At 45.1% G+C, this 13,963-nt stretch overlaps 1 protein-coding gene across 1 annotated transcript in view; it reads right to left on the minus strand.

Annotated features, from left to right (window-relative positions):
- Nucleotides 1–12,490: 12,490 nt before the first annotated feature.
- Nucleotides 12,491–13,963, minus strand: part of s100a10a (S100 calcium binding protein A10a) — a 4,327-nt gene continuing 2,854 nt past the window's right edge. Inside the window, exon 3 of the mRNA XM_072675597.1 lies at nucleotides 12,491–12,810. Coding sequence (XP_072531698.1) covers nucleotides 12,646–12,810 — 165 coding nt within the window. The 3' untranslated portion in view covers nucleotides 12,491–12,645. The remainder of the gene's footprint in view (nucleotides 12,811–13,963) is intronic.

Here is a 13,963-nt window from a genome sequence, read left to right on the forward strand (position 1 = left end):
CAGTCAGCTACTGTGGGGGGTCTGACCGGAGCAGAGGGGCTGAGACTGAGAGATCAACGCCTCACACACACTCCAACACAGCGCAGACACACTCTCAGATTAAAGAGAACAGCAGATCAGACAGTTGAACCGTGATGTTCACCATGTTCCATCTATTAGGCTGTTAGGGACCCTTACTTGGAAATAGGAAGGGAAAGTGACTGTGATCCTGTGGACCCCAAAACACGAGGCCATTTTAAATCCCCCGAACTGGTTGATAACAGTCTTTGCGTATTTTATTTACACCCTACTTTCCATTCCTATACACGCTCCCAGCCCACTAGGGGACTCGCGCATCACCTACGCCAAGCAGGCCTCATGGCCGCAGATTTTTCCTCTGCCAGTGTCCACAGTATGGTCACTCAGGCTAAATCCCTAGCCATGTCTTCTCCCCAACGTCTGCTCCCTCAAAAACAATCTGGCCTGCCTGAGACCAGAGCTAACCGCACATCAGTAGGCGAACTCAAAGGCACTGTGTTGCACGAGGAAGCCAAACCAGGGGAAGTGAGTGGGTGTTAGGTAGGTGCTAGGCTAAAAGCAAACCCAGCTACAGTCTCCTTAGCTAGCTAACCACAAACTGCGCCTGCCCGGGTTTCCCCCCCTCAAACTACTAGTACTACTTACTACTTAAATTCCCCGGCATCTTTAAGACTTATATACCTGTTGCAAATCATCAGTTACCGCAAATGTTTACACCAGATACCGAAAGCAAAGGTTTACATACTTTTGACAATCACAGATATTTCATTAAATCTCTCATTAAATAAATGACAAAGTCTGATTGGTTGGTCTCATTTGTGGGATTTGATTTGATCACCATGTACTTATCAAGATGTGGCGCTATAGATATTTCAGAAATCTGTGGGACTATTGGGTGTACTGGACACATAGCTAGAAATGGGAACATGGCAGGGAGGTTCATTATGAATACCTCGTAACAACATGATCAGACATCATATGAGTTAGGAGTCATCACAGACGTGCCTCAAACCACATCCAGCTGACAAGTCATCTCAACAAGGTCTGGCTTATGTGGTTTCTGAAACTGTATGAACCATAGAAAACATATAATGATCACCCTATATATATATATATATATATATATATATATATATATATATATATGATATATTTTTGATCAATTGGAGATCGAATTGGTGCCACTGATTGAATTGGACCCACTTTTATTGCTATAATGATCACTTTATACAAAAACACTGTATTACTTATGGCTAGAAATGATATAATGAACCAAGAACTAATGCAAATTCAAGAAAACAAAAATGACCTAAAATGAAACTAAAAGGATAAGACAAGAATATACAATAACAACAAAAAAATGGCCAATAAAACAAGACAAAACAAAAACAGGCAAGTCTTGTTGTGCTGGACCGCCATTGGTTGTGTAGAATTGTAAATAAACTTTAAAAAAAGATGCTGTGATGTTAAAAAAAAATATTAAAGGTAAAGGTGCACGTATTTGTCACTGTACTACGTACAGCGAAATGTGTTCTCCGCATTTAACCCATCTGTGGTAGTGAACACACACACACGCACACACACACACTAGTGAGCTAGGGGCAGTGAGTGCACACACACCCAGAGCGGTGGGCAGCCAACTCCAGCACCCGGGGAGCAGAGAGGGTAAAGGGCCTTGCTCAAGGGCCCAACAGTGGCAGCTTGCAGAGCCCGGGAATCGAACCCACAACCAATAGCCCGGCGCTCTAACCGCTGAGCCACCACTGCCCCATAACTATTATGTTCCATGTAACATTTCTGGTAAAGGACTCAATTCTTTCTCTCGGAGGCTTAAGATGTAGACCACATCTTTAATTGACCAGGTTTTAGATGTGAAGGTGCCCAAGTGCCCATGGCTGAACATGACTAACGCCACGTTAGCAATGCTGGGTGTTAATGGCGCAATAGCAATGCTATAATGCCATAATAGCAACGCTAACACCACAGTAGCGATGCTGATGTTGCAGTAGTGATGCTGACATCACAGTAGCGATGCTGATGTTGCAGTAGTGATGCTGACATCACAGTAGCGATGCTGATGTTGCAGTAGTGATGCTGACATCACAGTAGCGATGCTGATGTTGCAGTAGTGATGCAAACACCACAGTAGCGATGCTGATGTTGCAGTAGTGATGCAAACATCACAGTAGCGATGCTGATGTTGCAGTAGTGATGCTAACATCACAGTAGCGATGCTGATGTTGCAGTAGTGATGCAAACATCACAGTAGCGATGCTGATGTTGCAGTAGTGATGCTAACACCACAGTAGCGATGCTGATGTTGCAGTAGTGATGCAAACATCACAGTAGCGATGCTGATGTTGCAGTAGTGATGCTAACACCACAGTAGCGATGCTGATGTTGCAGTAGTGATGCTAAAACCACAGTAGCGATGCGTAGCGATGCTGATGTTGCAGTAGTGATGCAAACACCACAGTAGCGATGCTGATGTTGCAGTAGTGATGCAAACATCACAGTAGCGATGCTGATGTTGCAGTAGTGATGCTAACACCACAGTAGCGATGCTGATGTTGCAGTAGTGATGCTAACACCACAGTAGCGATGCTGATGTTGCAGTAGTGATGCTAACACCACAGTAGCGATGCGTAGCGATGCTGATGTTGCAGTAGTGATGCAAACACCACAGTAGCGATGCTGATGTTGCAGTAGTGATGCTAACACCACAGTAGCGATGCGTAGCGATGCTGATGTTGCAGTAGTGATGCAAACACCACAGTAGCGATGCTGATGTTGCAGTAGTGATGCAAACATCACAGTAGCGATGCTGATGTTGCAGTAGTGATGCTAACATCACAGTAGCGATGCTGATGTTGCAGTAGTGATGCAAACATCACAGTAGCGATGCTGATGTTGCAGTAAAGGTAAAGGTGCACGTATTTGTCACTGTACACTGTACAGCGAAATGTGTCCTCCGCATTTAACCCATCTGGTAGTGAACACACACTCACACACACACACATGTGTTAGGGGCAGTGAGTACACACACACACCCAGAGCGGTGGGCAGCCAACTCCAGCACCCGGGGAGCAGAGAGGGTGAAGGGCCTTGCTCAAGGGCCCAACAGTGGCAGCTTGCCGAGCCCGGGAATCGAACCCACAACCCTGTTATCGATATCCCAGAGTTCTAACTGCTGAGCCACCACTGCCCCACACTGTTAGTGATGCTAACACCACAGTAGCGATGCTGATGTTGCAGTAGTGATGCAAACATCACAGTAGCGATGCTGATGTTGCAGTAGTGATGCTAACACCACAGTAGCGATGCTGATGTTGCAGTAGTGATGCTAACACCACAGTAGCGATGCTGATGTTGCAGTAGTGATGCTAACACCACAGTAGCGATGCTGATGTTGCAGTAGTGATGCTAACACCACAGCAGCGATGCGTAGCGATGCTGATGTTGCAGTAGTGATGCTAACATCACAGTAGCGATGCTGATGTTGCAGTAGTGATGCAAACATCACAGTAGCGATGCTGATGTTGCCGTAGTGATGCTAACATCACAGTAGCGATGCTGGTGTTGCAGTAGTGATGCTAACACCACAGTAGCGATGCTGATGTTGCAGTAGTGATGCTAACATCACAGTAGCGATGCTGATGTTGCAGTAGTGATGCAAACACCACAGTAGCGATGCTGATGTTGCAGTAGTGATGCAAACATCACAGTAGCGATGCTGATGTTGCAGTAGTGATGCTAACACCACAGTAGCGATGCTGATGTTGCAGTTGCAGTAGTGATGCAAACACCACAGTAGCGATGCTGATGTTGCAGTAGTGATGCAAACACCACAGTAGCGATGCTGATGTTGCAGTAGTGATGCTAACACCACAGTAGCGATGCTGATGTTGCAGTAGTGATGCTAACATCACAGTAGCGATGCTGATGTTGCAGTAGTGATGCTAACATCACAGTAGCGATGCTGATGTTGCAGTAGTGATGCAAACATCACAGTAGCGATGCTGATGTTGCAGTAAAGGTAAAGGTGCACGTATTTGTCACTGTACACTGTACAGCGAAATGTGTCCTCCGCATTTAACCCATCTGGTAGTGAACACACACTCACACACACACATGTGTTAGGGGCAGTGAGTACACACACACACCCAGAGTGGTGGGCAGCCAACTCCAGCACCCGGGGAGCAGAGAGGGTGAAGGGCCTTGCTCAAGGGCCCAACAGTGGCAGCTTGCCGAGCCCGGGAATCGAACCCACAACCCTGTTATCGATATCCCAGAGTTCTAACTGCTGAGCCACCACTGCCCCACACTGTTAGTGATGCTAACACCACAGTAGCGATGCTGATGTTGCAGTAGTGATGCTAACACCACAGTAGCGATGCTGATGTTGCAGTAGTGATGCAAACATCACAGTAGCGATGCTGATGTTGCAGTAGTGATGCTAACACCACAGTAGCGATGCTGATGTTGCAGTAGTGATGCTAACACCACAGTAGCGATGCTGATGTTGCAGTAGTAATGCTAACACCACAGTAGCGATGCTGATGTTGCAGTAGTGATGCTAACACCACAGTAGCGATGCTGATGTTGCAGTAGTGATGCTAACACCACAGCAGCGATGCGTAGCGATGCTGATGTTGCAGTAGTGATGCTAACATCACAGTAGCGATGCTGATGTTGCAGTAGTGATGCAAACATCACAGTAGCGATGCTGATGTTGCCGTAGTGATGCTAACATCACAGTAGCGATGCTGGTGTTGCAGTAGTGATGCTAACACCACAGTAGCGATGCTGATGTTGCAGTAGTGATGCTAACATCACAGTAGCGATGCTGATGTTGCAGTAGTGATGCTAACACCACAGTAGCGATGCTGATGTTGCAGTAGTGATGCAAACATCACAGTAGCGATGCTGATGTTGCAGTAGTGATGCTAACATCACAGTAGCGATGCTGATGTTGCAGTAGTGATGCTAACACCACAGTAGCGATGCTGATGTTGCAGTAGTGATGCAAACATCACAGTAGCGATGCTGATGTTGCAGTAGTGATGCAAACATCACAGTAGCGATGCTGATGTTGCAGTAGTGATGCAAACATCACAGTAGCGATGCTGATGTTGCAGTAGTGATGCTAACATCACAGTAGCGATGCTGATGTTGCAGTAGTGATGCTAACACCACAGTAGCGATGCTGATGTTGCAGTAGTGATGCAAACACCACAGTAGCGATGCTGGGCAAGGCCGACGTGCTGCTTATGCCACAGTAGCAACGTTAAGTCGGCATGCTATCACAATGAACACACACACACTAATGCCACAGCATGTCTTCGCACCACTACCCTTTCCAATAATACCGCAAGCAAGTAGACCCAACCCGACCGCCTCAGCCAGTCAGTAAGCGAAATTGCCTCTTCTAGCTTGGCCCGCTTGGCAATCCGGCAGGATTCCGGAGTTTAATTGTTGGTCTATGTAAAGAGCTGGAGAAGGAACTGCAAACTGTGCAGTGAGTGAGTGGAGTTCATTACTGGGACATAGCAGCTCGCCTTTGGCTTGTGTGTTTGGCTCGATTTCCACTAATGAAACTTTTGCAATTCAATTATTATTATTTTAAATATGCAAAGAAGCACTAAAGCAACCAAATGATCCTTTGAGCTGTTATGGTTCCATACAGTGTGGAAAAAAGTGCCGGTACCCCCTTTCCTTACATGTTGCCCCTTTCTTTCTTTTTTTTTTTTTAAAGCATGTTCTTCTTGTGCTTATGTGAGAAGTAAATAGCATTAGCTCATTTTGGCTAAAGTGTGCTGCTATGGAACAGATGACGTTCATGAATAGAGTCAGTGTTCAGTGTTTACTTTAACCCCGTAGAATGCACCCAGTGCTCTAACTGTGCTAGAGAATGCATAGTTTGCAGTAAAACCTATTTACAGGACTAATGAGCTGTGGCAGTTCTCAAACTGAATCAGAACCAGCTGTTCTTAGTAGTTGGGAGAAGTCCCGTCCCTCGTCGAAATGAAGGCTCTGTTGTCCCACCTGATGTAGATGCATGTACATGTAGACCAGTAGTCATGGCGAGAGGGTGAGACTTGAACAGACATGTTTAATGAAATGTGGGACATTTGATGCATTTCAGAGAGAAGTGCCGTAACGCAGGAAATCGTCCCGGTACGGCAAAGAGTATAATGTAGAAGTGCCGGTACAGTGTACTCACTTTGAGCACTGGTTCACTGGTTGAATAACTGAAGAACTCTCTCTCTCAGTATCTGTGATCTCTGATATAAAGAATAAAACCAGCAAGTTATGCAAAAGAGCGAAGATGTTTGGTCAGACTGATGAGTTTCAGCTGCTGAGGCTGGGAGTTAATTCCCAAAAAAATCAATTCTCCAGTTCCAGACATTTGGGAATCAATTGTTGTTGGACTTACCTCTGTCGCTTATCTCTAGATACAGTAGCCTGTCTAAAAAATTTATTCTTCTAAAACACATATCAGTTGTCTGGTGCTGTTCTAGTATAGACGAACTGGAAAAATGTGTTACAATCAAACAACATCTCCAGTAGAAACATCTACCCACAGGCCAGAGCTGACAGACCGTGCAGCTACAGTTTAGCTGTCCCTGTATAGTCAACTAAATGAATGTAGCTGGAGTTCGCTCTTGAGATTGCCTGGCTGGTCAAACACATGTTCAAGACCCCTGCTCATCCAGTGTTTGTCCCCACTCTTCAGTGATGAGGTGCTTGACAAAGCCAGCCCAAGGCATGCTCAAATTACGCAGCCGCTTAGGGGTTAATAAATTCCTGCTGTTGGACAAATGCAGATATGTGCATCTGGTACCAAGGTGATGGTATGGGTGGGGCCCCAAATGAAAATCTGCTTAGGGCCCCATTAAGGCTTGGGCCGGCCCTGGTGCTGGAACATTGCTACGAGGAATGGATTGCGAGAGCATTAGCCATGCTGGATGATCAGTCCTGCTTCACCAACGCCACTCAAAACCTCACCTCCATCATACCAGAGAATTCAGAACGCGGAAGGGCTTTATATCCCTCTAGCCTGCCATTGTGCATGGTGACCTTAGGCCTATATGCAGCTGCCACAGAATGCCCCATTATACTGGCCGCAGAGTGCAGACTAGAATGGATGTCTGGTCATATAGTTTAAGTCCTAGAATTAAACTGACATCTTGTGTCCCTGCAGAACAGAAGAATGGGAGCACTTTAGCCTTCTTTCCCTAGGTCACATTGTTGCTAGTCCATTAGCGGAATGGAAATTGGTTGGTTATCCGCTGGTGGACTCATTACACATAGATGAACATGCATGCTGAAACCTTCCCCCTGATTGTGATTAGTCCACATGCCACATGGTTATCTGGTGCCGTGAGATTGTACCTGTGTTTCAGACACTGACAAGATGAGTACTACATTCACTATATGGACAAAAGTATTGAGACATCTGCTAATTCGTTGTGTCTTCTGAAATCAAGAGTATTTAAAAAAAAGAGTTTATTCTGCTTTTGTTGGAGTATCTGTCTCTACTGTCCAGGCAAGGCTTTCCACAAGATTTAGGCTGTGAGGATTTGATTGCATTCGAAGACAAGAGCGTTAGTGAGGTCAGGATGTCAGATGATCACCTCCCCACCTCATCCCATCTTCCCCAACTCATCCCGAAAGTACTGGATGGAGCACCAATCATCATTCCAAAGAACACAGTTCCCCTAGCACACCCCTGGCATTAGGCATGGTGCCAGTAGATTCATGTTTACCTGCTCCAGAGAGTCCTATTCTATTGGCATTTCCATATGCATTTATTATAAGGGGTCTCCACAAACATTTGGACATATGCTGTAGAGTAGCTAGGGGCTTATTTTATGTTGTAATTTTCCTATTTCTGGGCAGCCATAAAGATCCTGCACCTTGCGTCCGAATCATGTGTCACGGATCATACAGTAATAAGCAGAGAGTTCACTCTCTCTCACAATGCTGCAGAGCAAAACCATTAAAAGTCTGTGGTAGTATTTTGTAATTAATCCAGAATTTTACATGCCTGCCCACATGCTGTCAGTAAAACGGGCTTAATATGGTCAGACTTTGCGGTTTTAATAAGTACTCTGGCACGGAAAGCACTTTATTGTTGAAATGAAATTAGCGGAGGAAACCACGGCTTTATTATGGGACCACACCATAATAGCAGTTCTTTGGCTTGTGCAAATGGTGCGTGAGCAGTAATGACAGTTTTTATGATAGTTTGAATGATAGATTCATTTTTTTATTTACTTCCCATGAGCAGTGAACATTCAAGTGGATCAAGTATCCCAGATTGATACCAGAGATGGGTTGGGACTACTTACATTTAATGGGTTTCATGTACTCGTATAAAATATGGATGAATTTATACTTTTCTGACACCTTATTTGGTGTTTATTTACATTCTGTTGTGTTGGTGACAGGTTCTGTGCTGCAGGGGTTTATCTACAGGTCTGAGGCTTAGCATTTTATTGCAAACCAAAATAAATCCAAAATACTAGCCTGAGCCTAACATACTTGAGTCCCTGTGCTGATAGTAACGCATTCTGCTGGAGTTCAATAAGTAGTACATATTAATAGTAAATAACTTAATGAATATACATTTATTTTAATAGTAATTTTAACAGTAACTCAAAAAGATGCTTGTAACTGTGCCCCTTTTAAAGTGAATTTAAATATTTTGCATGAATTACTTTGTATACTGTCATATAATAAAGCAAACAATGCACCAAGTTGTATGTCAGTGTCCAGCATGTCTAGTCCAGTGCAACTAGTCCACATGCAACTGTGCATACACTTCACACTACCATGTTTACTGTAAATGTTGCAAAACATTCTGTGACAAATAAATAACTAACTGAACCGTGCAGTATGCACTGTGAAGCATGGGGGTGGCAGCATCATGTTGTGAGGATGTGGATAATAAAAACTGGAGGCCCGGGTTGCCTTCAACTTTTCTAAGTTTACCCATGTAACTCCTCTGCTGTGTTCTCCTCACTGGCTTCAAGATTGAAAACCCTGATGCTGGCCTCCAAAGCCAGGAATGGACCAGCCCCTCCGTACCTGATGTCAATGGTCAAAAGCTGATATGTACCAAGAGCCCTTTGAGCTTCAAGTATAGCTTGGCTTGACCCGCCATCCCTTAAGATCCAGGGAAGACGAATATCTCCTGGGTGTCCGAGCGGCAGAGTCGATTGCTGTCTTCAAACGCAGACTGAAGACCCACCTCTTCCAAGAGTACTTGGGCGAAGTGTAGTGCAGAGTGTTGTTGGTCTCCATACTGACTTTAGTATTTAGTAGTATCTAAGCTTAGAGTGATCTTTTGGATCCTAGCCAATGCAACGAACTAGCTAAGGGTATTTGTATGTCGCTCTGGAGAAGAGTGTCTGCTAAATTCCCTGATTGTAAATGGCAATGTAAAGGAACAGTGCAGAGCCAGTCTGCAAAGAAGAATGGGTTGAAAATCACTTAGCAAAGCATGTGGTCAGTCTGTGCAACAAGATGCTACCCCAGCAGGCAGAATTGGGTGTAAAACTCTGTAGTAAAGTAACATCTTGTGGGGGGCAGAGGTGGCTCGGTGGTTGGAGTGCTGGGTTATTGGGAAAAACTGGCTTCTGTTGAACGGCTGTGTAATTGCAATTGCCATGAAGTGCAGGTACAGTAATACTAGTTTATGTGGGAATAAACACTAGAGGGCACAACATGGAATTTCATGACTGCAATGCAACTCCATGCAAGACCAGAGATGGGGGAAAGTCATGTTGTGGGAGATGGTGATGCTTTTATTGAGCAAGAAACATCCATTTCACATTCTCTGACATTCTCAGGACATAGAACATCAGTTCAACACCTGCAGTGGCTTCCAGGTCCTTGTTCTGAACTCTGATGCCACCCTGTGGACACATAGAATGCACCTCAACACCCTGCCTCTCTCCACCACCACCACCACCACCACCCCCTCCTCACTACTCCGAATGTGATACTTTTCTGCAATAAGAAAAGACTAGAGAGACTAATCCTCCACTAAACTTAATAAGGCCAAAGGTAGGGTAGCTGGTCAGCAGGGTTATGCACAGAGAGACTTTTAGGTAGAGGCGAAAGCCTCTTTTCCTTTGGAGATATCAACCACGCTTCTTTAACATGATAGCAAGCACGTTAATGATCAACCTCTAACTGCAGGATAGTGAGTGAGATAGTATAGCAAGATAACTTCAATGAATGGTCACATTCTCTCTCACTGACTCAGACGCCTCTAATCAATTTGAAAAGTAACTATAGACAATTACTGTGTTGTTTACCATGTAGAAGGGTACTCAAAAAGGATCTGACAGGACATGAGGGTGTGTGACATGGTTTTATTATAGGAAAAAAAATTCTGCCTGGAAAATGACTTAACTTGAGACAGTTTCGGAGGAAGGACCACTTGTGTCATGGAAGCCCCACCGGGTAGGAGACATCCAAATAGACCCGTACTAGAGACTCAGGTTCTTGGTCCTCGGAGGTCGAACTTGCCAAGACAGAATTACATAGTACACCAGTCCGAACGTGGCCTACTTTGGATTGAGAGCCCCCCAATGTTCTTATGTGGTCAGCCATTGGCAACAGCTGAAGCTTGGGAGCACCCAGGAGCACCCAGGAGCTCTTGCCAGCACGGGAGAGACGGCGCTAGTCTCCCGGCCACAGAGCGAGAGCCTTCCAAAGAGACAGTTTGAGCAATTGCAATTGGAACAGCAGCTTGGTGGGTAATGCATTTTGGGATATTTGGCTGTGCCACGTCCTAGTGCGTCCTAGTGCAATAACACAGGTGGAACAAGAACACATCCGGGGCATTCAGACTGCACTCGGCTAGATGTGAACTTTTGAACGGAACAGCACTTGGGCCGCAACGCATGAAGTCCACAGAAGTAAAGTACAGTAAGGACTCTGCCAGTGTATTTGAGAGGAAGTTCAACATAAAATGCTGTGAGGCGGTCAATTTACATTAGAATAGTACATATCACCCAATCAAGGTGTAGCACTCCTGAATAACAGACAGTGTGGGCTTTGGGAGATAATAGTGAATGACGTTGGTGACATCTACAGGCCAGAGTGGGTACTGCAGTAATGAATTAGTCATTTTGCAGGCAGATAAAAATGCTGTATTATTATTATTATTATTATTATTATTGAACTCATCTTAGTTTGGTCGAATGTTCTCCTAACCCCTAACTAACCCCTTCTTAGTTCTGCATCTCAGCAACGACCAGTGAATTTGCTGCCTTCCGTCAGCTCACATTCCCTGTGGCTGAGACTCAGAACCCTCTCTGTCACATGATGTCCACAGAACAGGGGCAGTCCTGACCATGGAGCACTGGTGAATTACTGGAAATGAAACATATGATCTCAATGAGCCACTCATTAGACCTGCACAATTGCCCCATACAACAAAAGTGGACACATACATGCCCATGGTTTCACAGCTCTAGAGTGGCCGTCAGATCGGCAGATAATATGTATATGTTTGAACCCTGGAAAAGTTACAGGCGCCCATGCTCAGGAGTTTGAGAGATGCAGCCCATAAGTAGAAAAGAATGACACAAAAGTTCATATATTCCACGAAAAATAGCCAGAAGCTGTTTATAGACTGAGGTAAGAGCAAAATGGGAACCTCTGTGGTTTGAAGGATTTCTCTGTGCTCTGCAGACTCCCTGTGGTCTCCACCCTAAAACACCCAGGGTCACTGAGCAACCTTGTGTTTGCATGGCAACCAGTAACAGAGAGTGACCACAGTGAGGGCCACACCCACTCAAACAAAGCGGGCAGCAGGGAGGAAAGGAAATATGACAACGCTGGAAAAAACGGGGGATGTAACCGAGTCATTTGCTAGCAGTGTTTTTCCAGTGCCTCTCCGTAACGTAGGCCCTAGCGCTTCTACGCCACTGGCCAGAAGTCTGCAGGGTTGTGCGATCAGTGATAAAGACATGCTGTGAATTCTGCACCGGAGTGTCAGTGACCCAGTCAAAGCCCAATATGTGTGCTCAGACCACAAATGACAGGCCTTAAAGGGATCAATGCTTTTCAGTAACACATTTCCAAGACACTCCAGCATGACGATTTATAAAAATTTTAATTTTTGAATTGTTTAACAGGCTTTTATCATAAGTTTTATACATAATGTGTTTTGGAATTATACTCTCCAGCACTAGATTAGGGCTCGTTGCATTGGTTTCCAGCTATAGCTGTTGGGGTCTCGGACTGAAACTGTGCTTAAAAGCCCAACCCAACAGAAAATGAAAACACTAAATAGTTGCTTAAAGCCATAAACCATAAAGTATGCAGGGCAAAGAGCGGACTGTCATAAATAGGCATGTCGTACATAGTTTCCTACTGGACTTTTACCCCAAACCCTGTGCATTGAGTCATAGTGTGAAACAGGGCTGAGAATGTGTCATTCACGAATCTCTTTATCTCTTTCTTTTATTAACACAAACACACACATACACACAAAGCTCTCCTCCAGTTTCAAAGGAATTGGTACAATCGGTCATTTTAATAGACAACATGATTATAATTTTTGTTTTATATAAAAGTGTAAAACATTCTGTGTTGCGCCGCTCCTCATTTTCGGGCTCCTAGCTTCTTCAGGTGCAGCTGATAACACTGCTCACAGGCGATCGACAGCCCCACCACTAAAGACACGAACTCCTCGAAGCTCACTTCACCATCCCGGTTTGTGTCCAGGTCCTTCATGATCTTGTCCACTGTAAAAGGGTCCTTCTGAGACTGCAGGAAGAGACACAGACAGGGATCTTCACATTCTCCAAACAACTCCAGGGATTTGAGTAGTTTTGAAGCGTCACTTGTATCTTTCACATCTAATCGCAAACGTATATTTCACCTAATTCGGTTTATCGAGGTTTATTTTAGACCAAAAGAATCCCCAAAATAGTCCCTGCCAACTTAAAGAAGCTGATAGAACACTTCCAGTCCTTCATATTTACTTGCACATAAGTTTAGGCTCCCACTTCTTTCATAACTGAGGAACATTTTATTACCCCATTTTCTACTCAATTTAGAAGGCCAGTTACCCATTCCCTATTTAGATAAAGGATAAAGGATAAAGGTGCACGTATTTGATGAACTCGTATAGATGAACTCCCCCTATCCCTAGCAATGCCCCCCAACACTCGGAGGGTGAAGAGTAGCACGTCCTTCCACAGATGTGAAGCCAGCCACCACAGCAAGGTAGCCAGAGCACTCGAAAGTAAGTGCGGCTCCCCAGCCAACATCATGTGGGGAGGAAGTCTCATTGATTCAACCCTTAGAGAGCTAGAGAGAAATTGTGCTCTCCTAGACTCCGGCTGCTGATGGCAAGCAGCATGACCCGGGTGATTCTCGGATCATAGTGGCAGAGCCTTACTCCACTTGACCACTCGGAGCCTGGTTGAAGATCATCATTATCATCAATCCTGGCTCTTGCACAAGGTCCTTGTCCTGTATACTAATGGGGCTGTGGTGGCTCAGCGCTTAAGAGGGCTGGCTTATTGCTTACAGGGTTGTGGGTTCTATACCCTGGTCAACTAAGCTGCCACTGTTGGGCCCTTGAGTTATCCTCTCTTCTGCAGGGGTGCCAAAGCATTGCTCACCCTGCATTATATGGTGGTAAATAGAGTTTCACTGTACTGTAGAAGTATAAATGACAGTATACACACATTACACTGTAATGGTTGGACTGACATACTGGCAACATTTTTTCCTTTGGATCACATCCCGCATCCACACCCCCCCCCCCCCCCCCCCCCCCTCTGTGAAATAACTAGACAGAGTGGGTTTCAGCCTAGTCCTGGACTACACATCTTTTTGAATGGAGACTCTCCATTGGAAGGACAAGGCCGTAACAGGATGGGGGTCAGCCACAACAATTGTTTTTATACCC

This window comes from Salminus brasiliensis, chromosome 3 (genome assembly GCF_030463535.1).
Source record: "Salminus brasiliensis chromosome 3, fSalBra1.hap2, whole genome shotgun sequence".
Taxonomy (NCBI): Eukaryota; Metazoa; Chordata; class Actinopteri; order Characiformes; family Bryconidae; genus Salminus; species Salminus brasiliensis.